We start from the raw sequence: 26,666 nt of genomic DNA, 5'->3' as shown, positions 1-26,666 counted from the left end.
CCCGGAGATAATCAGGAAACTTAGGGTTTTTTCTATTTCGATCTTTTTTGTGTAGGTCCTGATCGGACCTTGTAAATACTCTTATATATATATATATAAAGATCTTTTAATTTCCCGACTTGTCTTTGTTTAATTCTCTGCCTTGTGAAGATTTTGTTTCATTCATGCCTTAGGAAAGTTTACATAAGTTCGAGGCTTTAGGCAATTTGATCGAAGTCGGACCTTGTAGTCTTTATAACCGAGTGAGTGTTTGCTCGAGCTCGAAGTAAGAGTAGCCCTTAGGCTTAATAGACGAGTGAGTGTTTTGCTCGAACTTGAAGTAAGAGTGGCCCTTAGGCTTTACAGTCAAGTGAGTGTTAGCTCGAACTCAAAATAAGAGTAGCCCTTAGGATTAATAGTTGGGTGAGTGTTTTCTCGAGATCGAAGTAAGAGTAGACCTTAGGCTTAATAGCCGAGTGAGTGTTTTGCTCGAACTCGAAGTAAAATTGGCCCTTAGGCTTTACAGTCGAGTGAGTGTTGGCTCGAACTCGAAATAAGAGTAGCCCTTAGGCTTAATAGTCGAATGAGTGTTTGCTCGAACTCGAAGTAATGTAGACTGTAGGCTTTATGATCGAGTGAGTGTTTGCTCTAATGCGAGGTAAGAGTGGCCCTTAGGCCTTATGGTCGAGTGAGTGTTTGCTCGAACTCGAAGTAATGTAGCCCGTAGGCTTTATGGTCGAGTGAGCGATTGCTCGAACTCGAAACAAGAGTATCCCTTAGGCTTAGTAGTCGAGTGAATGATTGCTCTAACTCGAAGTAAGAGTGGCCCTTAGGCTTTATGGTTGAGTGAGTGATTGCTCAAACTCGAAGTAAGAGTAACCCTTAGGCTTAATAGTCGAGTGAGTGTTTGCTCGAACTCAAAGTAATGTAGCATGTAGGCTTTATCGTCGAGTGAGAGATTGCTCGAACTCGAAGCGAGAGTAGCCCTTAGGCTTAGTAGTCGAGTGAGTGATTGCTCGAACTCGAAGTAAGAGTGGCCCTTAGGCTTTATGTTCGAGTGAGTGATTGCTCAAACTCAAAGTAAAAGTATCCCTTAGGCTTAATAGTCGAGTGAGCGTTTGCTCGAACTCGAAGTAATGTAGCCCATAGGCTTATGTGGGGCTTGATTTCATTGATTTTTCGGTTGGCAGTCCCCGATTTATGGGGTAATGGTCGGCCCTTAAGCCTAATTGCATAATAGATCACGAAATAGAGGATGGATTATGAGATACGAGATATCGGTAAAGAAGAAATTTCTCTTTATGTCATTATACATGTGTTCATGTTTTGTACCAGGGATTGAGCAAACTACATGAGCATGGTTTGTTTTGACCATTTGGCTCTTACAATTTTTCCTATCGAAACCCCATTGTCATGAAGTAACTTCCACGCATCGAACTTGATATATTCGAGGGTAATGCCCCCCAGTATCCGAGGTTAATTGTAAAGAGGCCTCGGATACTGTTGAATTGTTCTAAGTTAGCACGATCAATGGTTGCCTCATTAAAAACCTTGCCAAAAAAACCATTTGGGACAAAACCGGTCTAAGGGAAAAAGAGTGCAACGCGTGCTTTCAGGCCTAAAGACTTCGAGTTGAATACTCCATACTCGTTTCTGGTTGAATACCTGCAAGGGTTAATTTCGAAATATAAATGAACATAGGAGGGTCGTACCTTAACAGTAGTATCGTTTTAGGTGCGACATGTTCCAATTGCTTGGTAATTGTTTGCCGTTTATTACACCGAGCTTGTAGGATCCTTTTTCGACGATTTCGAGAACCTGATACGATCCTTCCCAGTTCAGACCCAGTTTTCCTTCATTTGAATTTCGGCTGTTGAGGGTGACTTTCCTTAGCACTAAGTCCCCAATTTTAAAATAACGAAGATTGGTTCTTCGATTATAATACCTTTCGATCCGCTGTTTTTGAGCAGCTAATCGGGCGAGAGCTGCTTCTCGTTTTTCATCCAATAATTCTAGGCTCATGTTCATTGTCTTGTTATTCGACTCATTTGTCGCATACCAAAATATGACACTAGGTTCTCCGACCTCAACCGAGATAAGAGCTTCGGCGCCATAAACCAACGAGAATGGTGTTGCTCTGATACTATATTTTGATGTCGTGCGGTATGCCCATAGGACTTCGGGTAGTATTTCTCTCCATTTTCTTTCGGCGTCGGTCAATATCTTCTTAATATTTTGGATGATGGTTTTGTTGGTTGATTCGGCTTGTCCGTTCCCTTGGGATGATACGTTGTTGATAAGATCCTTTTGATTTTGTGGTCTTCGAGAAATTTAGTTACTTTGCTTCCGATGAATTGCTTTCCATTATCATATACAATCTCGGATGGCATACCGAACCGACATATGATGTGGTCCCAAATGAAGTCTATCACTTCCTTTTCTCTGACTTTCTCGAAAGCATGTGCTTCAACCCATTTAGAGAAATAATCAGTCATAAACAAAATAAACTGAGCCTTACTTGGTGCCGATGGGAGGGGGCCGACGATGTCCATTCTCCATTTCATGAAGGGCCATGGAGATAAGACCGAGTGGAGAAGTTCCTCGGGTTGATGGATCATGGGCGCATGTCTTTGGCATTTGTCGCATTCTTGTTCATATCGGTCCAATAATACCCTGCTCTGATTATTTTGGGGACCAATGAATCGGCACCGGAATGATTCCCACAAGTGCCCTCGTGAATCTCACGTAGGATGTAGTTGGTATCTCCTAGTCCCAAACATATTGCTAGTGGACCATCAAAGGTCCTTCTAAACAATGTTCCATCATTGGATAAGGTGAATCGTGCAGCTTTTGTGCGTAGAGCTCTCGATTCCTTTGGATCCGATGGAAGTTTTCCGTTCTTGAAGTACTCTATACATTTGTTTCTCCAATACCAGGTTAGACTTGTGGAGTTTATCTCAGCATGACCTTCTTCGATTACTGATTTCATGAGTTGTACGATAGTCCCCGAGTTGAATTCGTCATCCTCGACTTACGAACCTAAGTTTGCAATAGCGTCGGCCTCACTGTTCTGTTCTCCAAGCACATGTTGCAAAGTCTATTCCTTAAATCGATGTAGAGTCACTTGTAATTTATCCAACTACCTCTGCATTCGATATTCTCGGACTTCAAAAGTCCCGTTTACTTGATTTACCACGATGAGGGAATCACATTTAGCCTCCACGACCTCGGCCCCCAAACTTCTATCTAGTTCTAGACCTGCAATCATGGCCTCATACTCGGCCTCATTGTTAGTCAATTTTGTAGTTTTAATAGACTATCTAACTACATTACATGTGGGCGATTTCAGTACGTTGCCTAGTCCGGACCCCTTTGTCTTCTAGGCACCATCCGTAAAGAGGGTCCAGACTCCCGAAGAGGTACCCGATTTTATCAGTAATTCTTTTTCAATCTCGGGTACGAAGTCCGACGTAAAGTCAGCCACAAAGTCTGCTAAGATTTGAGATTTGATAGAGGTTCGAGGTCGATACTCGATGTAGTACCACCGATCTCTATGGCCCATTTGGCCAATCGACCTGAAAGCTCAGGTTTGTGTAAAATATTTCGTAGAAGATAAGTTGTTACAACATGTATCGGAAGGCAATGGAAATATGGTTTTATTTTCCTAGAGGTACATATTAAAGCAAGCGCTAATTTTTCTAAGTGTGGATATCTAGTTTCAGTCTCACCTAAAGTTCGACTTAAATAATAAATAGGGAATTGCATACCTCGTTCTTCTCGAATTAGGACTCCACTTACCGTTATCTCCGAGACACCTAGATACAGATAAAGTTATTCGTCTACCTTCGGGGTATGAAGAAACGGAGGGCTCAATAAATACTGTTTTAGTTCTTCCAAAGTCTGCTGACATTCTGGGGTCCATGCAAAATTGCTTTTCTTTTTAAGCAGAGAGAAAAATCAGTGGCAACTATCTGAGGATCTTGAAATGAATCATCCCCGGGCGGTTATCCATCCTGTTAGCCTTTGTACGGCCTTTACATTATCTACCACTATAAAGTCCTCGATTTCTTTGATTTTATCACGGTTAATCTCGATTCCTCGATTGGACACCATGAAACCGAGAAACTTGCCTGAGCCAACCCCGAAATCACATTTTTCGGGATTGAGCTTCATATTGTACTTCCTTAGTATGTCGAAAGTTTCCTGCAAATGCTTTAAATGATCCTCTACTCGCAGGGATTTAACTAGCATGTCATCAATATAAACCTCCATTGATTTCCCTATTTGTTTTTCGAACATTTTGTTTACTAGGCATTGATAAGTTGCGCCAGCATTTTTTAGGCCGAATGGCATTACATTATAACAGTAAGTCTCGTACTTAGTGATAAACGAGGTCTTTTATTGATTCTCCGGGTTCATCTGTATTTGGTTGTACCCGGAATAGTCATCAAAAAAATTGAGACTCTCGTGGCCGGTCGTGGCATCGATCATACAATCGATATTAGGCAAAGAAAAAGAATCCTTAGGGCATGCTTTATTCATGTCTTTATGATCTATACACATTCTAAGTTTGTTCCCCTTTTTGGGGACTACCACTACATTTTCTAGCCATTCGGGATATTTTACTTCCCGAATGGACCTTATTTAAGAAGTTTGGTTACCTCGTCTTTGATGAATGCATGTTTGACCTCGGACTGGGGCCTTCTTTTTTGTTTTATCGGGTGGAACTTTGGGTCCAAGCTTAGCTTATGAGTGGTGATTCCTGGTGGGATCCCTTTCATGTCAAGATGGGACCAAGCGAAATAGTCTATGTTAGTTATAAGAAATTGAATAAGCTTTCTCCTGAGCTCGGGATCTAACCCCGTGCCCAGGTATACCTTTCATTCGGACAGATATTCGATTAGTATGACTTGCTCCAGTTCTTCGACCGTTGATTGGGTAGCGTCAGAATCATCGGGAACTACGAAGGATCGAGGGACCCTATGTTCATCATCTTCATCAGTTTTCTGATTCTCTAATTGGGTCGAAGCTGACGTTTGTGATTGTATTTGGTATTCCATTCCTCCTTCGAATCTGATCCTTTTGTTGATGATGATGGTATCGGAATCACTTCATCGATGGCAAACATTTCTTTTGCGGTCGGTTGCTCCCCGTAGATTGTTTTGATTCCCTCCGATGTTGGAAAATTCAAAACCTGGTGGAGGGTCGAGGGTACAGCCCTCATATTGTGGATCCATGGTCTTTCGAACTGGGTGTTGTATCTCATATCGCCTTCGATCACGTGGAACTTCGTTTCTTGGATGGTCTCGGCCACGTTAACTGGAAGTATTATTTCGCCCTTAGAAGTTTCACATGCCATATTGAATTTGTTTAGTACCAAGGTTATGGGCACGACCTGATCCTGTAGACCGAGTTGCTCTATGAATGATGTTGGCCGAGCTACCTGGATCAATTAACACACGTTTAACTTGAGTTTTATTCATAAGTACAGATATTACCAGTGCGTCGTTATGTGGTTGCATGATTCCTTCCGCATCTTCGTTATTAATGGACAAGGTTCCTTTAGGGGAGTAATCCTGAGTCCGGGATCGTTTTTCTCTTACAATCGACATCTTAGTGCGTTTAAGCACCAGCCCCTGGGGTATCGATCCCACCAATGATCATGTGGATGATGTGTTGTGGCTCTTCTTGTTCGTTTTGTCTACTGAAATTCCTATTTTTGAAATGGTTTTTGGCCCTGTCACTTAAAAATTCTCGAAGGTGCCCTTTATTGAATAACCGGGCTACCTCCTCTCTCAGTTGTCTGCAAACTTCCGTTTTGTGGCCATGAGTGCCATGATATTCGCACATTTGATTGGGATTCCTCTGGGCAGGATCGGTCTGCAGAGGTCGAGGCCATTTAGTATCTTTGATGCGTCCGAAAGTAGATACAACGACGGATGCATCGATGCTGAAGTTATACTCTGATAACTGTTGTGCTTCCTTAGGTCCGGTATGCCTGTCGAACCCATTCCTGTTCATCAGCCCCCGAGACCCTTGGCCTCGATCACTTCTCCTTTTGCCTCGTACGGGGTTACGCGAAGGTTCGCTACCCCTACGATCTCCATTATATGGCCGATATCGATCCTTGTTTGACCTTGGTTCGATGTCCTATTTAATAACAGACCTAGACCCCAACTGGTCATCTTTAACTCTAATCTTCGATTGATATCGATTGTGTACATCGGCCCAAGTAATAGTCGGGTACTCAATCAAATTCTTCTTCAACTGCCGTGAAGCCATCGAACTCCGCTCGTTCAGTCCTTGAGTGAAAGCTTGTACAGCCCAATCGTCAGTGACCGGTGGTAGATCTATTCGTTCCGTTTGGAAAAGGTCCGACTTCCTTGCCTTGACCTTTATGACTCCGGTGTGTGCTTTTATGAAAGCATCTGCAAGCATAGCAAAAGAATCGATAAGTTAGACGGTAAATTATGATACCATATCATTGCTCTCTTTGATAGGGTTTCACCAAATTTTTTTAATAATACAGATTCGATCTCATCGTCCTCTAGATCATTTCCTTTAATGGCACATATTTAAGAGGTGACATGTTCGTTGGGGTCGGTCGTCCCATTATACATAGGAATTTCGGGCATGCGAAACTTCTTTGGGATTGGTTTAGGAGCCGCGCTCGGGGGAAAGGCTTTTGTACAATATTTTTGGAATCTAAGCCCTTCAATATCGGAGGTGCCCCCGAGATCTGATCAACCCTGGAGTTATACGTTTCTATTTTTTTGTCGTTTGCTTCGATCCTCCTTTCTACTAACTCTATTCATTTTGTCAGTTCTTCGAACATCTTAACGATTTCGGGATTAGACCCCGATTCTTGCTCATTTGACCTTACTATGGATGGCCCCATTTTGTGGGTGACTTCTTGGGGTGGACTGGGCTTGAGTCTGGTTGGTGTCGGGGTTTGGATATGTAATTGGGCTATTGCTACTTGTTGAGCTTGCAACGTTTCGAAAATCATACACAAGTTGATTCCGTTCTCCTCGTTTTGGGTATTTCAAGCTGTAGACCGAGTTACACCATGAATGTTATTTTCAGGGTCGGAACGTTGGTTCACCTTGATGGACATATGTGAATTAACTTCTATTGGATCTTCTACCAGAGCTCTAACGGGATCGATGAGTGGCCTTCCACCCCCGGGGGTTAAGTTGTTGTTCTCATCTTGAAGGTCAGCTTTGTTGTCGATAGGTAGGGCCATTAATTGAGAATTCGTCGTTTTCAACCTGAAATCAAAGATACTTCCAAGAGCAAGCGTAAAATGGTGTGATTTATAGAGATTCGTACTAAATAACCACTATTATCGTTAGCCCCACGGTGGGCGTCAAACTGTTTACCCGAAAAACGGATATAGTTGAATTTATACGTAGTTCTAAGGATACGTGTAATAACTTGACATAAATCAGAAAGTAAGTAGAAATATATTGAGTATTGACTGTATAAAGAATAAAATACAGACCAAACTGAGTGGAAAACGATTTGTGAACAAGCAAGACGAATCAATATACAAAACCCAAAAAAGAATAATCTCTATATGAATATCAGTATGTTTTCCTCTGTGAATATCAATAATATGATAGTGTATCAATGCCTTGATGTTGGATCCCCTTCCACAAATAGTAGTTATCCCTCTTATAGTGGAGGAATCCTATTTTAGATATAATTAAAAATACATAGTGGGGATCCCATGATAGATTAGTTTTTCCCTAATCCCCGTCGAGTTTCTCTCCCTTAGTGCGGCTTTAACGGCTCTTGTCTCTTAGCTCGATCTTGATCGGACTTGGTATTGGTCGATTTCCAGATTTTCGATATTGACTCGGGGCTCGGTATCGAATCGGGCTTGATATTGGTCGGTCTCTGGCTCTTAAGCTCGATGACACCGCTTCACTTCATAGTTCGATTTGGAGTCGAGCTCGGTAATGACTTCGAGCTCGGTATTTGATCGGTCCCAGAAATTCGAGCTTGGTAACCTGGATTCAGATCTCATCTCGATATTATGAAGATGACCTTCGGTCCATTATGTTCCAATCTTGACTAGCCATACGAAGGTCGAAACCGGTTTTGACCGTATACAAGGGGCTTGTCGCTTTTCCTCGCTTCACGCTCTTCACAAAACTGGTGCATACAGGTCAATGCTTTCAGAATGTCTTGATATATGATAAGCTATTTGAACTCCATACGACGTTTGAACTAAAAAGGAAAAGTTTAGTAATGTAATAAAACTAAAACAAATAGTATCACATTTCATGACTGTCTGTGTTAAATAGTCAACCAATTATGGCTGATTGATTGCATCAATGAAGTTAATCGAGAAATTGATATTACACTTGTTAATGAGTGCAGAGATGGAGCCATCCCACTTATCATGCTAATAATGGGAAGTAACCTTTTAAAAGGATTGAGGGGTTCAGGAGTTCAGAAGTCTGTGCTTGTTGGCATTATCGTTGTCAAATACATTGCCATGCCTATTATTGGTATTGGTGTTATCAAAGGAGCTTCTCGGTTTGGCTTGGTGCATGATGATCGAGTATATCAGTTTGTTCTTTTACTTCAATTTGCTGTTCCGCCTGCAATGAACATTAGTACGTTGATCCAACAAGTTATTTTTCTTGCTAGCCATCTATTATTATTTCATTCATTATGGGCACAAGGAGTTCCTGACAGAAATGCTCCTGCTTGTTGGTTATTTTCTGCAAAGAAGTAAAGATCCTCCAACCAATATCAGAAACCTGCAGAGGTTCCTCTAATTGATTTCATATTTAGATAGTTTGTGGATAGTGGTTGGTGTCTATTCTGTGATCACACTAACAAATTGGTAGTAATACTGAGAGAGGTGAACCAGACTCCATTAGATTAGAGAACAAAGAAACCGTCTTCTATTGAGATGTTAAGCAAACCTTTTTGGCCGGTTGTATACGCATATGTTGGTTTATCTGCAGTACAATGTTTGAGATGGGATTGTAAATTACTCTTGTTTCACTTTGCAGGCACCATGATGCAGTTGTTTGGAGTTGGTGAGAGTGAGTGTTCAGTGATTATGTTATGGACTTACGCATTTGCTTCAGCATCGCTTACATTATGGATAACAAATTTCATGTGGCTGTTGGCATGAACACATTCATTCTTATCACAGACATGACCAGAACAGAGACCGAGCGATGTTCAAATTAGTCATAAGCAACTCCAATGTACAAGAATTATGATTCTTGATTTGACAGCATTACTTGGTTGCAGAAAAGAGAAGAAAATGATTTGCCCTGCATGTATTCGGCCCTACGACTAATAACTGTTTTTCCTCTTTCAACAACAACAACAACAACAACCCAATCAAATCCCACAAATGGAGTCTGGGAAGCCGGAAGGGTAGAGTGTTTTTCCTCTTTTAATACATTAATAACAAAATAAAGATGTTGCAGTTGACAAAATAAAGATGTTCCAAAGCCATTTTCGCTGAGATCCTCTTTGAAGGCTCAAAATGCCAAGCAGCTTGAACAAATTGGCGTATTTACATTAACGAGCTAATCAGGTAAAAACTCAGTCTTCCTATTATTGCTTGGCAGCCAGCCATAACAATCCAAGTAGCTTGAAAGGAACAGACATTTAATGAAATTCACTTTTACTTTGTTCGATTTTAAATACTAATGAAAACTCCTAGGTTGCTCATGTATAAGGACAATCACCAGGGCCAGATTGATAAAAACGAACAAAACCAGATAGTAGATATACGGAGGTGCGAAAATCTTGCACTGTACCAATTAGCAATTACTTAAAACTCTCCTTTTTAATAGAAAAGCTCAAAATTAAAAGCTTCTTGGCTAGTTTGTGAGATTTACTTTGGACTGCCAACAATCTCTCTCTCTCTCTCTCTCTCTCTCTCTCTCTCTCTCTCTCTCTCTCTCTCTCTCTCTCTATCTATCTCTCTCTCTCTCTCCCCTTCCCCTTGAATTGTCCGAGGTGTGGATCAACCAATACCAAGTTTTGTTACTACAACAATTACAACAAGTCACAGCCTCGCCATTTTTGTAAATCTTGCAAAAGGCACTGGACTAAAGGTGGCACCCTTCGTAATGTTCCTGTTGGTGGTGGCCAAAAACACAAGCGGCTCAAGACATCAGATACACAAAATTTGCATTCTCCAATGCTTGATCAGCACTATTCATGATGACGAAACTATGTCTGAGATTTCCACGGATTGTCCAAGATAGCCTGTTTGGCAAAGCTTCAAAGTTTGAAATATTTGGCCAAGCTCTTAGATGAAAATAAAAGTGCTTTAAAAAAGTAACTTCTCTTCAAACACACTTTTGAAAAGCAATTTTGAGAAAATTATACTTATAAATACTTTTTAAAAGCTTGTCCAAACATATCTATCTCAAAACTACAGAAAGATTTATCCACCTCATAATACTCGAGACTCGTGATACAGAGTATTCTAAACAGTGGCTTCGAAGTCTCAACTGCAGCACGTACGCGAAAACGTCCAGAACTGGATAGGTTTGCAATCAAATTTAAATACAAAAATCCAAACAGTCACCATAACTTAGAGGTAAACGAATTTGTACCCCTAGAAACCGCATAAATACAATCTTCTCAACATCATTCGCCTTGTCAAAATTGCAAACGAATAAACTAAAGACAGTTGAACACCTCTATTATCACAATTAACTAACATTTCTGCACCTAAATAAAGTTTGTGCAAAATCGGAAAGATGTTTGGGAAGAAAAAGAAAAGGTAATGACTACATAGTTTGGCAAATAGGACTTCCTCTAAATTTCCTCAAGGTTAAGAGGGGTTCTCATCTAGAATGGCGTGTTCACAGTTGAAGGTGAGGACATCACGGAAAGAATGTCCGTGACAGAAGCCATGGCACTCAATGCTGCTTTCAGGACATCTTGCGAGCAGCCAGGCTTCACAATTGTACGAACCTGGAAAATAGTAGAAAATAAAATGATAAATATGCAACATACCAAAGTCAAAAAAGAAAACTTAAATTTATAGACAAGCTTGGATAGCAGTTGGCATGATAAATAAATGATGCTATGTTTTTCCTTAAGATTGGATATTCTGGTTGAAAAATCAGTACCTTGTCCAGATACTCTTGCAATTTCTTAATACGACCCATGTAATCCTGGTCTTCAACACAAAGAGTTACAGCCTTTGCGTCAGCACCAGGGCCATCAAACTGGAGGGGACCTGGGTTTCTGTATACATCATCGAGCAAGAACTTTGTTGCATTTTGACTCAATAATCTGCACCAGAAAAAAAAGAGACAAATCAGGCCCAGTGGCAAGCCAGAGACAAATAAGTTAAATGCACAAAATTCGCTTTGGAATGCCAGTTCTTAAGAGAGCTTTTTCTGGGAATTTACTGTCTACTGCCTACTTTTTCAACCACAAAGGTTCAACTTCCTCTGAAGCTTCACTTGTAAATAAGCAAAACGTAGGGATATTGACATACTCATATGCTTTGCCCTTCAAATCCACAGTGGCTGGATGCACAGCAGGCTTTCCAATTGCTGCGTTGCCAGGACCACGACCATACCGTTTCACAGTCATCATAGCCTAGAATTTAACCAAACAGTGATAAGGTCAATATTTTTCTCTTTTCTTTTATTATTATTTTTGTTTTTTATTTTTTGTTAGGTAGTGGACAGAGTGAAACCTTATTTATGTAATTATTACCACTTCATAAAAAGTGGATAAACTTTAGGGTCCTTACGGGAGATCAGTACAAAATATAGGATGGAGCTTACAGTTATTGGAGCAGCCGCACAGCGCCACTTGTTGACAGGATTCTTCAAGTTAGTCACAGTGGCCATGTAACCATTGAGGCCAGCAGCCAAAATATGATAGCAGATGTGACCAAGTACCTGGCATGTAATTTTGTTACGATCTTTTTAATTCTGTAACAATCTTATATATCTCAATTAAAAGAAAAAGAAAGAAAAAACTAGGAACAAAATCAAAGCTTACATATGCATAGTCACAATCAAACTTTGATGGCAATGATCCCCGAGCTTGATAACCAAAGAAATGGCAAATTGCGTTAAATTTCTTACCCTTGTAAGTTCCTTCTTTCTGTAAAGTCCCAATATAAAGACATGTTACGTAAAGGTAACACTGACCAAGGCAAAAAATAAACAGATCATGTGAAATACACTTTTTCCGATGCACCAGCTGTTAAAAGTAATAACAATGATCTTGAAAGCAAACAAAAGTTTACAAAAAAAGACTGCTCAGTGAAAACATGGTTACTATTAAATAAGGCTGCATTAATTCTTTAGCAAGTTTTTGAGCTTATGATTAAGGATCCATATGAAATAGCCAATACCCATGTCTTACCCCTTTGACACTGACATGTCAAACCAAATGAAGAGTTTATTTAACATAACCTTGTAACTGGGAGTAGATAACAAGCAGCTTTAAGATTTAGAATTCCTGGGTAAAATGTTATGAAGAAGAGCTGTATTTCATGAAATAAGGAAAGAGAAAAACTTGATTTAATTCTCAGAGGTCTAAACATATTATTCTCCCCACTCCAAACTCGCAGAAATGTGGTCCTTAATCATCTCTGCACAAATTGTATGAGTTGTATTAAAGGAAATTATTCTTGTAACTTTCCGTCTAACAAATTCGCAAAGAAATGTAACACAACAACAACATAGAAGCCAGTACACCATACTTACAAGCTGAAAAGCTTAATATTAGTAAAACAGCATATATATCCTTTCTCAAAAAAAAATTCCTGTTTAGAGATGGGACATTTCATTTATTTGTCCTTAAGCTCCTACCAGTCATTAGTGTCAGAAGAGAACAACCATTCAAAATATCATATGCAATATTTTAGATTGCAGAATAGAGGAAATAGAAGCTATACCAATCGCTTATTCATTTCAGTTTCCACAAGATGAGCTATAAGTTTCTCGGTCTCAATCTGTGGAGGAAGAATAAAAGAACAGTCAACTAAACATACAGTCCATATGTATCACCAAACACAACATCCAAACGGGAGAATTAGTTACCTGTGATAGCTGAGCAGAATCATCTGATTCTGGGTACAACAGGAGCTGTAACATCACAAGCATTTTATGTAAGAACTATCCAATTAAACTTAATTTGATATCTGAGCACTCAATTCCAACAATACACAAGTGGCACCTGCTTTTTTATAAAGGGAGGCAAGAATTCAAACAGCGCAGATGCCCAAGGTGATAGTTGAGAGGAAATCTTATCAGCAGAAACGCCTTGCCTGAGTAAACCATGAATTTCCTGGAATGCACAGGATCATAAAAAGGCATTATGACAACCAAAAACCATTTCCAAACAAAGACTCATAGAAGCCCAATTAAGGTTTGAAAGTGTTTCTTTTTTGGCCTATTTGTTCTCTTTCCCCTTTATTATTTTCTTTTTTGTCCCTCGGGTGAGGGAAGAGGGCGTGAAAAGAGGACCTTGGGAGGCAGGCTAAGAAAATAACACTCTTTTATTTGCAATTTACCTGCAGTAGAGCATATACTTCAGGAATACTTTCAATAAGTCCCTCTGGCAACAGGATCACACCATGGTTTTTATCTAAATTCAAAAACTTAGTGAGCACACAAAATGTTTGGAAAAACACCTCAAAAGACAAAAGAAGAAAAAGGTAAAATTTCCACACCTTGTTCAGCCCTAGCTTGAACTGCATCACAAATTTTGTTTGTGATGTCAAAAAGAGTAAGCTTTGATGCAGCTACCTCCTCACCAAGAATAACCTGCAAGATCATTTACCACTTTTCGATAGAGAATGCTTGCTAGTTCTAAGAGAGAGCATGTCCTAACAGCAATATCACTTCATTAGTTTTCTAGTGAAGCCGTAAAACAAACCATATTAAGATGTGACTGCAGAGTGCATTCTAAGGCAACATGTGATGCCTTTCGTCCCATGAGTCTGATGAAATAGTAGTACTGAAAAGGAAAAATTACCAGGTTATATAAAAGATTGACAAAGGACATGGGTTGGAAATATAAAAGATAAGGTTGTAAACATAATTCAACAGACAGTCAACACCATCAAAACAAATTTATATAATAGAAATGAAACCCAACAGAAAGGTATATTTTAAATAACCCAACTACACCACTAGAAATTGGAATAGACGTGAAAGACATGAATGAGTCAATTACCTTTTCTGCCGAGAGCGCATCAGTGCAAACATTGCTAATAAGTTGGGAGTTAACCTAAGATGAAACAAGGATAATAAGCTTCTGCCCCAAAAACAATTTATATAATTTATTAGAAATTTGTTTCAGTTAAAGCACACAAATAGCATCATAACAAGACTTTTCACTCATGCAAAAGTCATCAAAATGACCTACAAACAACATTCAGCATCTGAATGTACTTCACCCCAAATTCCATTCACATCTAAAATAAAAAGTAAAAAGGATCTAAGTTGCGGACTCTTCGTTTTTGGTGTTGCACCCGTCTCGACACGGGATAGGAGCGGGTGCGGGAGCGGGATACGCATCCGGGATTCGGTCAACTAACTTCGGATACTTTGACCTGAGTCCATCGACAAATTTGGGGGGAAATTGAGATTTTGATTTCTCAAAATTAAAAATAAAACAGATTTAAGACATGTAAAATAGCATACCTTCAATATTGTAGTACTTTTGTTTCATATTTGCTACTTTGTGTTTCAGAAAAACCAAGAACTCAAGGGGTCGTGTTCTGAGTTCATACTTCTGGTAGACAGTAGCAGCGATATAGATGGAGAGTTGATGGAAGGCCTGCCTTGAATGGCTTTCTTTTTCTCTTTATAGCTCTATTTTTTATAATTTTGAAATTTTTTTAACTGAATCCATGCACCCGTATACATACCTGGATCCGCACCCTCGAATCTTAAAATTTAGATTTTGCCGAATCCGACACTCGGATCCGTGCCCGTATCGGATGCCGGCACCCGAGTCCGAGCAATTTAGAAAAGGACACTCAACCAGCCCACCACCATAACCATACGCAAGACCCTCAAACTTAGAGTGGGAAGCATGACCACGAGTCTAAAGGACGATGCCTCTCAAAGGAAAAGGAAAAGGTGTTAGATGTAAATTCTGCATAATGTAAAAAAACAAATATGGTCTTCAAATGAATTCCTTTCAAATGATTGACATAATTGGACTAATACCTTGCATATTGTGTCAAAACCGACGTTTGTTTCAACAAACTGATTCTTTAGATCTCCATTTAATGTAACAGGAACTCCTACCACCTGGAGAAAAGGACAATCAGAAAGTATGAACCTTCCACAATGAGAGGATAAAATGGAAAAGAGAATGCAGAGGTTAATGTTGGAATACTGCAAAAACACTTGGAAAAAATGTTAGGTTGTTCATTTATATGACATAACAGTGAATTAGATAAAGAGAACTGCCTCAACTCATGCATACTTTTGTTTGGCATTTTGCTTCGGCAAATGTTTCTGCCAGCTGAGCAGCATCAGTGTTTGATGTTACCCCTTCAAAAGCCAATGCATATGTTAGTATGTATATATGTGTGTGTGTGTGTGTGTGTGTGTGTGTGTGTGTGTGCGCGTGCAAGCTAGCTGTGCTGGAAGATCCATAATGAACCATAAAAAGTTGCATAATCAATACCTCCAATAATGATAAGGGCGTCCAATTTCAAAGCTTTGCATGCAGCCATCGCGGCATTAACTTGCTCAGTCGTTCTAATTTGATCTTTTGTCCGGCCCAGCATGTCATAACCACCTTAAATGCGACAAATCAACTAATGATAAGCTTAAAGATAAAGTGGAACAAATACCGACTTCATCCAAAACCAGGTTTTACCTTGATTCTTATAGGTGGAAAGAACATCATTGGTGATCTCTAGGGTTTTCTGAGCAAATAAACCTTCAGAACCACCTGTTGGCACATGTAAAGAGACACTCATGTTAACCGTGTTAGAGTAGGTCTGCCAAGGGTTTACTGCCCTGATGTCCCAATAATAGATGACAAGACGATGTCAACCAGGAGAGTATGAGAAACAATCTTGAAATCTAGCAGATTTATAGGAGAGTACGTGAACATATGCATCACAGAACATGAGCACCAACATAAAACACCTACTTACCCAAAAAACCAAGCAAAGAGCTGTTAGGATTGTGAATTTTAAGAGCATCATGAATACCCCATATCACATTATGCCCTCCAGGAGATTGTCTCCCACAGAAAACAACTCCAACCCTAAAAAGAAAGAGCACACACAGCGAGCACGTTAGCTATCAGAAATGTTTGTGATGCACTTAAAAATCAATAAAGCTCATTTCATGGAAATATGTCTCAGTGAGCTTTTGTCCTTATGTTTATACATGAATTTAATACATCAGTGTTGACAGGAACCTTTAGTTTAAGTCCCCTCAGTTAGATCCCAAGACAGTAAGTGCTACAGGAAAACTAAAACTAAAAGGAAAAAAAATTTCAGTCACCAAAACAGAAGAATAGTCATACACCTACATTCAACATAGACTTGGTGCAAAAATCTCATGATTTCAACACCGATGCCATTAGCAAGTAAACTAAAGAATTATAGCGCATACCTCTTTGCCGGATGCTCAGTAATTATCTGAGCATCAGCGACCTTAGCAGTTGCCCTAAGAAAATGGGCTAAGGGCTGCCCATAAGTGTGAGGAAAAGACCGACTTATTGTGTGTTCGCCAGAGGGATCTGATGCAGTGGTTGCATCACCTAGCTCTACCCGCACAGTAGTGCCCTGTCGTAGTGAAACAAGATTAATAAACTCATGATTGAAGATGGAAAAATCTTTCATCCTAAAAGAGTTAGTAGGATTGAATTCTCTAAGCATCTTCTGTGATCACTTCGAAGAGCAATATTTTAGTGAATATCAATATCATAGATACAAAGAACTGGGATCACATTTCATAAACAATGATAACACGACTTGAACACTATTCAATGAAACAATCCAGCGGAATCTGGTAATCAATCAACACGATAATACATCTAACAAGATAATCAGATAAAACAACTGAAAATTTTCAAAACATTATTGTAGTACAGGACAGAAAGTATATACACTATTCATCCTAGATTTTGCATTACACATGTTCTGCGAGGATAAGGACTCCATATGCAAAGTCTTGCCTTGGTTATCCATCAAAGAAGAGACAATTAGCATATGTTCCTGGAGGCACTTGACAGGAACCTTCTTTTTTTTTTTGGGACCGAGAAATCCCCACGGACTTGTCGCGCAGGGTCTGGGACATGGTGGATAACGCACCCACCTCTTTACTCTTCTTCACCTAACTTCCACGCTTTTATCTGCAGCAGGGACCGAACTCGTGACATGTGGCTAATCCTTCACATCACAAATTACGCTCTTACCACTAGAGCAAAGCACGCTCTTACACTAGATTAAAGCACTTTTTTTCTTACTTTTTTAAAACCGAGAAATCCCTGAAGGCCAATGGTGCAAGGTTTGAAACTCAATGGATAATGGACCCGACTTGCCCCTCTACCCTACTCCACTTTAAAAAAAAAAAGTGGGAATCCCACAAGTGGGGTCCGGGGAGGGTAATGTGTACGCAGACCTTACCCCTACTCTGGAGGGTAGAGAGCCTGTTTCCGAAAGACCCTCGGCTCGAGAGCAAGAATAAGAACAAGTAAATAACAACAACAAGGCCAGGAAAATAATATCAACAATGTAAGAGCAGGAGAAACAATAAATGGAAGAAAACAGTAGCAATAGCAATAGCAAAAGCAATAGCCACAAGCAGTAACACGACAGGTTACTAGAACACCGAAGCGGAAGATAGTACTAAAACAACCCTAATACAGGCATTCTAAGAATCGAACACAATGTACTAGACAGCTAGCCCTAATAAACATGGAACTGATCAGAAAAACACACGACGACCTATTACCCTTCTACCCTAATCGTCGACCTCCATACCCTCCTGTCAAGGGGCATGTCCTTGGTAAGTTGAAGCCGCGTCATGTCCTGCATGATCACCCCTCCTCAGTACTTCTTAAGCCGCCCTCTACCTCTTCTCCTACCTACCAGCATCAACCGTTCACACCTCCTCACTGCGGCATCTAAGCTTCTTCTTCTCACATGCCCGAACCATCTAAGCCTCGCTTCACGCATCTTATACTCCATAGGGACCACGCCCACTTTCTCCCAAATATCCTCATTCCTAATCTTGTCCAACCTAGTGTGCCCACACATCCATCGCAACATCCTCATTTCGGCTACGTTCATCTTCTGGATATGGGAGTTCTTGACTGGCCAGCATCCTGCCCAATACAGCATAGTCGGTCTAACCGCCGCCTTGTAGAACTGAACCTTAAGTTTTGGTGGCATATTCTTGTCACACAGGACGTCGGATGCTAGCCTCCATTTCATCCACCCCACCCATATACGGTATGTGACATTCTCGTCAACCTCCCTATCCCCTTGCGAGATACTTGAAACTTCCTTTCTTGGGGATGACTTGTGAAACAAGCCTCACGTCTATATCTGCTCCCCCTGACACTACGCTGAACTTGCACTCTAGGTACTGCATCTTCGTCCTGCTCAACTTGAAACCCTTAGACTCTAACGTCTGTCTTCAAACCTCCAACTTTTCGTTGACACCGCCTCGCGTCTCATCAATCAGTACTGTATCGTCAGCGAATAACATACACCATGGCACATACCCTTGAATATGATGCGTCAGTGTAACCATAGCCAAAGTAAATAAGAACGGGCTGAGCGCAGATCCTTGGTGTAACCCCATCCCAACCGGAAAATGTTTCGAGTCTCCTCCCACTATCCTCACCCCAATCTTAACTCCATCATATTGTCCTCACCCCATTCTTAGCTCCATCATACATGTCCTTAATCACTCTAATATATGCCACAGGAACACCTCCCTCCAAGCATCTCCAAAGGACCTCCCTAGGGACCTTGTTGTACGCTTTCTCTAGGTCAATAAACACCATATACAAATCTTTCTTCCTATCCCTGTATTGTTCCACCAACCTCCTAACAAGATGGATGGCTTTCATCGTCGAACGTCCCGGCATGAAACCGAACTGGTTCTCGGAAATAGACACCGCCCTTCTAACCCTCGCTTCTACCACCCTACTCCACTTAAAATTCTCCTTTTTTTTCCTTCTCATAACTACTCGATCAACTTACCTTTTTTGGAGATAGTGGTGTCCGGGCCAGCTTGAGCGTGCCTCGACTATTACACCAGGCACATGCTATATCCCACCAACACAGGTATCGGGTAATTTTTCCCACCAAGCCTGAAATATATGGGAAGAAATCACCTAATTTCTTTTTGGCCTCCGCTGGGATTTGATTTATAAATTTGATAAATCGTATATAAACACAATGACTAATGTCAGATCTATTGTTAGTATGCGGAGACAAACCAAAGACACACAATTCGCAGGATATTATTGCTGATTTTCAAAATTTTAAAACATACGCAACAGTGAAATAAGCGGGCAAACGAATGAGATATACACAGATGGGGAAAAAATGCAGAAGGAAAAAAGAGATGAGGAGAAACCTGAAGACAAGGAGGAAGCTCGGGTTGGTACTGAGATCGATGCTTTTGCAAATCAGATAGTTCTCTAGCTATTCCGTAATCTGCATCCATTGTGATATTCACCTACTACTCACTCTCACTCTCACTCTCACTCGTGTACCCTTTTATTTGTTCTGTTTCTCTCTGAATATATAGCAGGGATTCGAGCAATACCTTCACCCGGAAATGACAAAAGTAGCCTATTGCATAGTGTGTGGGTTTTTTTAATCTTTATGTTTTAACTACTCAGGATCGTTTGGTTCCGTTATTTAGATATTAATAATCTATCTATATCTCTATCTATATTATATTAAAACCATAAATACCCTTAGGGAAATATCGTTCGTTTTTTTCACCCTTTAAAATTAATTTTACATTGGACAAAATTATAATTTAATTACTTTCCTAATTTAGGACCTTAAAATTAATTAAAACTTTACTTATTAAATATTTCTTTATTTAAACTATGTAAAGATTCTTAATATTTAAGACTTTAAATTCATTAAGATTTTACCTCATATAAATCTTTTTTCTTGATTAAATTATGTAACAAAACTAAAATTCCTTACATGTGAAAAAAGAATTCGTTTTGGTTACTTAATTAAGAGACATAACGCTGTGAATTCACAACGCATACTATTATGAACCCACAACATATACTATTATGGTTGAATCCTATGGGTATCTAACATGAATTCACAGTCCTTCACGATTCTTAACATATACTATTTCTTTTAACTTGGAGTTTTTGTCTTTCTTCCTTAACATGAATCCTTGTAGTTTTATTAGAATCCATAGTACTTCCTTGTTTTTAAGACTTTGAATGTGTAACGCTTTATATTTATATTATTACTATATTAAAAGCACAAAATCCTTTACCGAAATATCGTTCGTCTTTTTACCCTTTTAAAATAGATTACACACTAGATAAAATAGTTATAGAATTAATTTTCTAATATTTAAGAGTATAAAATTAATTAAAATTTTACTTATTAATTATTTTTTCTTATTTTAACTATGTAAAAAATACTACATATAGGACTCCAAATTCAAATTTATTTTATATTATTTTTTTCTTATTTGACAAACTTTTATGAACTTCATAAGTGCTTTTGGAGTTTAATTCGTGTAACAAATATTACATTTAGTTTAATGTCAATTGCTAATTTTCAACAATATATTCTTATATACATTTTATACTAATTGATGCGATTCACACGTGCAACGCACGTACACTAAAGTTAGTACTATATTACTTTCATGAAAACCCTTAGCGAAATGCCGTTCATCTTTTTTACCCTTTAAAAATTGAGTTCACGCTGGACGAAATAGTCATTTTATTATTTTCTTAATCTATATTATATTAAAAGCAGGAAGGCCCTTAGCGAAATGTCGTTCGCCTTTTTTACCCTTTAAAATCAATTTTACATTGGACAAAATCATAATTTAATTATGTTCCTAATATTTAGGACCTTAAAATTAATTAAAACTTTACTTATTAAATCTTTCCTTATTTAAACCATGTAAAGATTATTAATATTTAGGACTTTAAAATTCATTAAGATTTTACCTTATATAAATCCTTTTTCTTGATTAAATTATGTAACAAAACTAAAATTCCTTACATTTGAAAAAACAATTCATTAAAAATATTTATTAACTAGTCTTACCTATCTCAATGAGTAAAAGACTTTTTTTTTAAATACTTAGATATTATATTAAATATTGTGTTTGAGTTATAAAATAAAGTATATATTTCTAAAAATGATGAATATTAATTCTATATTTATCACTCAATAAAAAAATAAACTACTCCAATAGAAGTTCTCAATCTTCAGTCAATATATTCAACTGAAATTTATTCTTCTTATAATTTCATTTGATATAGAATAGATATAGATTAGTGTTTTCCATGTGTCCTGTTAGTCATTCTAAAACTAATATAAATTATCTCTCTTTCTCATCTTTGCAATTTTGAAATTCATTAAGTAATTAAAGTATTTTTAGATACAATTTGCTTATCTTACTTTAATAAATAGTAATGGTTAAATATATTTTAAATTTTTCACTACATGTAAAATATTGTTATATAATCTAGTCGTTAAAAAATGAGCAAACTCATTCTAAATCATAAAAAAACTTGAATATATAAACCTTTTTTTAATGATTCTTGACGTACATAAAAGAATAGATAAAACACTAAATCTAGAAATCTTCTTACAATTTTGCAATAAAAACTTGGAAAGAACTTAAATTTACCGCAGAGATGAATCCTTGGCAACAATAATATGGTTATAAATAGACATTTAATTAATCTCCTACGATTTAGGAATGGTCATTTAATTATTCTCCTAATATATTTAAACTAGGAAAGTTTGTTATTTCCCTAATATTTAGGAATAGTCATTTAATTAATTTCCTACTATATATGATAGTCATTTAATTATTCTCCTAATATTTTTCATTCAACTCTACTTATATTTAGGAGTACCAAATTTCTTCTTTTAGGTTTCCGGGGAGGCTTTTTTAGTTAATAAAATTATGCCTATAAGTTTTAATTTTTCTTTAGTTAATAAAGTTTTGACGTAGGAAAGTTAGAAAAGTTTCGGTTGTAATTTGTCTAATTAGTTTATAAAGAATATTCATAATGTTTAATCTTAAAGTTTTGTATGCAATGATACATACACGAAACCCCTTAAAGAAATGTCGTTCGCCTTTTTAAAACTTTATATGAATCATTTTCTTATTAAAAAAATATATTCCATATTGAAGAAAGAATAAACCGAAAGAATACAACTATGAGTATTAGTCCATTGAAAAATTAGTCTATTTCAACACAAAGTCTCATAAAGAATACTTGGTAATTATGGATACCAACGTCCATTGTTGGAGATTAGTATAAATACTTATAGAGAATTATTAAAGTAGAATTATAATACAGTTAAATGATTAAAACTTGAATTGAACACAACAATTACATATTGGATAAGAATATAAAATTCAAAAGTTTACAACTATTCCTTTATCTCTAATGACTATTATAAAATATATTTTCTCATGTTTGGTTACCAAACATAACTCCTTCTCAAAAAACTATTTTTCCGCAAATATTTTTTCATATAAAAAGTTCTCTACTATGTCTAAATTGTATTTATGCATGTATTTTTTTTATATCTTTTTGGTGTTGTCAAAATTTGATAGAACAAATAACTTAAAATTTATAATATTTCGAACCAATAGACATATGGAGGGATTATGACACAAAATAAGATAAAGAAATTCATGCACAGAGTGATGTAACCAATGATAAATTATGATTTAATACATGTTGGATCGACTTTGTTGCTTCTGATCCGAGGACTTCTATTGAGTTTAACATTCATTATTTTTAAAAACTTGAATATCCTTTAAAATTTATTTTAAAACTCAAATATATTTTAATATAATATCTAAAAATGTTATTTTAAAAAGTTTATACTCAATGATACAGGGTACACGCGTAATGCGCTTACCATAAGAATAGTATTTATTATAAAAGCATGAATATAATATCGGTTTATAAAAATAACCTTATAATATTAAGTATAATAACTCATAATAAAAGGACATAACATGAATTCTAGATATTAGCCTTATAATCCTATTAGTTTAGGACATAATACTACACGTTAGGAATCCTATTAGTATAATTACTTTTGGGCATAGACATATAATACTACATGTTAGCATGTATACCTAATACATTTAGGAACACTTTATGTTTCCTTTTAATATAATTACTTTCGGGGTAGAGACATATTTTTAGTCATGTAATTCTATTACTTTTAGGATATATTTCTTAAAAATTTCTAATACTAATTTAATTTGAAAACGTATCATAATGTCCTATTACTAATTTAATTTGAGAATGTATTATATTGTCCAAATCCATTTAGAAAAATGAGACCATATATTACTATAAAAGTACAAATACAATATTAATAGACCAAAATAGCCCTAAAATATTAAACAGAAGAATTTATAGGGAAAGGACATTACTGCAATAACCTATTTTTTGGACTACAATACCTTCTATGCTAATTTTTAATACTTAAGATTTTAAAATTAATAAAATTTTGTGTAACGATCCAACCGATCGTTTTGCCTTCTAGAACCTTGTTCCCCTAAATAAGACTCCCCGCATATACTTTTACTGTTTTATGACTTGTGGTGATGGTTAGTTTGGGATTTGGAAGGGTTCGGGTTGAAATCGGAACACTTGGTTCCTTAGTTGGCTTTAAAAAGGCTAAATTTGACTTCGGTCAATATTTTGAGAAAACGACCCCGAAATCGGGATTTGATGGTTCCAATATATTCGTATGATGATTTTGGACTTAGGTGTATGTTCGAATCGGGTTTTGGACAACCCGGGAGCGTTTCAACGCTTAACAATGAAAGTTAGCTACTTGGAGGTTTTTAGGTTCTTTAAATATGGTTTGGTGTAGGTTTTGGAGTAATCGAGGTCCGTTTGAAATTCTGAGTCTGGAAATAGTTCTGTATGGTGATTTAAGATTTGCACGCAAATTTTGGTGTCATTCCGAGTAGTTTAAGTAAGTTTCGACGCGTTCGGAGTAAGTTTGAAGAATTTAAAGATTCTAAGTTGAATCAATTTGGTTTGAGGTACGATTCTTAGTTTTGATATTGTTTTACATGTTCCGAGGGTTCGAGCAATTCCGTTTAATGATTTCAAACTTGTTGGTATGTTCGGACGGGGCCTCGAGTGTTAACCGGACGAGGCTCGGACCAATTTTAGAATTTGGAGCAGCAGCTGAAGCTTCCAGCTTCTGCTGCAACCGTACCTGTGCTTGGTCATCCGCAGGTGCGAGACACGAGCTGCAGAAGCAAACCAACGAGGCAGCGCAGTCATCCGCAGGTGCGGAAGTTTTGGCGCACCTGCGAGCCCGCAGGTGCGAAGGCATCGACCGCAGAAGCGGAAAGCGCACAGGCGCGAATGGAATCGTCGCACAAGCGGTCCTGAGGCCGTAGATGCGGAGCTTGTCTAGGTGGGGGAAACTCGCACCTGCGAGAAATTTTCCGCAAGTGCGGTTACACCTCCGCATGTGCGAAAATGCTGTTTGGGCAGAATGTTTAAAAGGACGGGAAGTCAACCATTTTAGCCCATTTTTTTCATGTTTTGGGCGATTGTGGAGCTTTTTGAGAAGGGATTTCAACTAGCAACTTGGAGGTAAGTTAAATTATACCTATTGTGAGTTAAATACATAGATTATGGGTAAATTATAACATAAAAATTGTGAAAATTAAGGGTTTAGATGAAAAATCTAGGTTTTGACAAAAATGAGATTTTAACCACGAAAATGGTTTTGGAATGGGATGAAAATTGTATATTTGAGTTCTTAAGATTATGGGTGACGATTTTCTCCAAAAATTTCCGGAATCTGGGCACGTGGGCCTGAAGTAAAATTTAAGAATTTTATCAATTTGGGTTGGGTAATTAATCTAATACTCTAAATTCGAATTGTTAAGCATGTATTAATTATTTTATATAATATTTGGCTAGTTTCGGATTTTTCGGCACTGAATTGAGGCTTTAATGCGATGTTATAACCGGGAAGTGAACTTTGAGACAAGGTAAGTCTCTTGTCTAACCTTGTAAGAGAGAATTTACCCCATAGATGATTTAAATTAATAATTATTGCTAATTGTGGGGGTTACGTACGCACGAGATGACGAGAGTCCGTGCGTAGCTATTAATTATGCTATGTCCGGGTAGTTTAAGACTCAAATCATGAATTATTTGTAATAATTGCATCCTTTATTTAATTAAAGTACTGGAATGTCACGACCCAAAATTCATTAAAGGTCGTGATGGCGCCGGACACCGCGGTCAGGCAAGACAAAAATAAATACTTAATTTGGTTCTCATTCATTTTTTTTATTTTATATTTCTGAAATCATATTTCCTTCAATTTAATAGTAAAAGATGGAGTTTACAAAATAAATAATAATATCTTTAAAAATTCCAACACGGTGCAATCCATAATCGCCCAAAACCCGCTGTCACAAGTGCATGAGCATCAACTAGGAATATAACATAAAATATCACATTTGTCCGGAATACAATTTAGAGGGGAAAATATAAATACTCTGAAGGAGACTCTGTTGGTTGCGGACTCGTAACGTGGAATGCAGCTCACCTAAGTCCCCGCAATAATCGCGCTTTTGCGCCCACGAGGCCACTAGACATATGTGCACCTGCAAAAAAACGTGCAGCAAGTGTAGCATGAGTACATAAATCAATGCGTACCCAGTAAGTATCCCGCCTAACCCCGAAGAAGTAGTGACAAGGGGTCAACTTCGACACTTACTAAGGGCCAACAATATGATAATATGAAATTCTAATTAAGCATAGTATATATCACAATAAAACTCAGAACAAGAAATAATTGAACATTTCATCACCCTATTTAAGGACCTAAATCACTTTCTTCATTTAAAACAAATAATCTTTCAAATAATGAATTTATACCAATTATAAAAGGAACTTCCAGTTCTATTATCACACACGAATACCACCGAGGATGTTCGGCCCGATCTAACATAAATGTAAACTGTACACTGCCGAGGGTCGAACGACGCAAACCATAGATGCAACTATTAACCTGCGGAGGCGAACGGCCCGCTCCCATGAGAGTAGTAGAAGAAATACACCGCTCGCGAATCATACATGCGACGCGGTCAAATATAAATTATCAATAAATCATAACTCTTTCTTGATTCTTTTCAAAATAAAGACAATTCAACTTGAAGCTTTTAAATCCTTAAAATCCTTAACTTAGTTCCATTTGATACAATTAACAAATATAATCAAATAACGGTGTCCACAAAGTATGGTATAAACCTAAAACTACCCGGACACAAACAGGAATAGTAACTACGTAGTGTCCACAAAGCATGGTGTAAACCTAAAACTACCCGGACACAAACAGGAATAGTAACTACGTACGGACTCTCGTCACTTCGTGCGTACGTAGCCCCCTACAAATAACAACACATATTAATTAAGTTCACCTATGA

At 37.8% G+C, this 26,666-nt stretch overlaps 1 protein-coding gene across 1 annotated transcript; it reads right to left on the bottom strand.

The window, feature by feature from the left end:
• Positions 1–10,528: 10,528 nt before the first annotated feature.
• LOC107819205 (pyrophosphate--fructose 6-phosphate 1-phosphotransferase subunit alpha-like) lies at positions 10,529–19,732 on the bottom strand. The gene is made up of 19 exons (XM_016645294.2): positions 19,575–19,732; positions 16,593–16,765; positions 16,127–16,239; positions 15,844–15,918; positions 15,649–15,762; positions 15,445–15,512; positions 15,183–15,266; positions 14,182–14,235; positions 13,882–13,962; positions 13,676–13,769; positions 13,517–13,590; positions 13,180–13,290; positions 13,044–13,088; positions 12,899–12,955; positions 11,995–12,099; positions 11,775–11,891; positions 11,480–11,583; positions 11,106–11,271; positions 10,529–10,947 (listed from the first exon to the last, which is right to left on the bottom strand). The coding sequence occupies exons 1-19, from the start codon at positions 19,662–19,664 to the stop codon at positions 10,822–10,824; spliced, it is 1,851 nt and encodes a 616-aa protein (XP_016500780.1). The 5' UTR covers positions 19,665–19,732; the 3' UTR covers positions 10,529–10,821.
• Between the last annotated feature and the right edge of the window lie 6,934 nt (positions 19,733–26,666).

Source organism: Nicotiana tabacum, chromosome 15 (assembly GCF_000715075.1).
Source record: "Nicotiana tabacum cultivar K326 chromosome 15, ASM71507v2, whole genome shotgun sequence".
In the NCBI taxonomy this organism is placed as follows: domain Eukaryota; kingdom Viridiplantae; phylum Streptophyta; class Magnoliopsida; order Solanales; family Solanaceae; genus Nicotiana; species Nicotiana tabacum.
Note: the sequence above shows the minus strand (reverse complement) of the source record. Positions and strands in the feature narration are given on the sequence as shown.

Coding starts and splice junctions, on each gene's coding strand:
- LOC107819205 (XM_016645294.2), bottom strand. CDS start 19,664: ATGGATGCAGATTACGGAATAGCTAGAGAACTATCTGATTTGCAAAAG. Junction 13,770..13,881: donor TGCAGTCACATCTTAATATG/GTTTGTTTTACG, acceptor ATGATCTTGCAG/GTTATTCTTGGTGAGGAGGT. Junction 11,892..11,994: donor TTGATTGTGACTATGCATAT/GTAAGCTTTGAT, acceptor ATTACATGCCAG/GTACTTGGTCACATCTGCTA.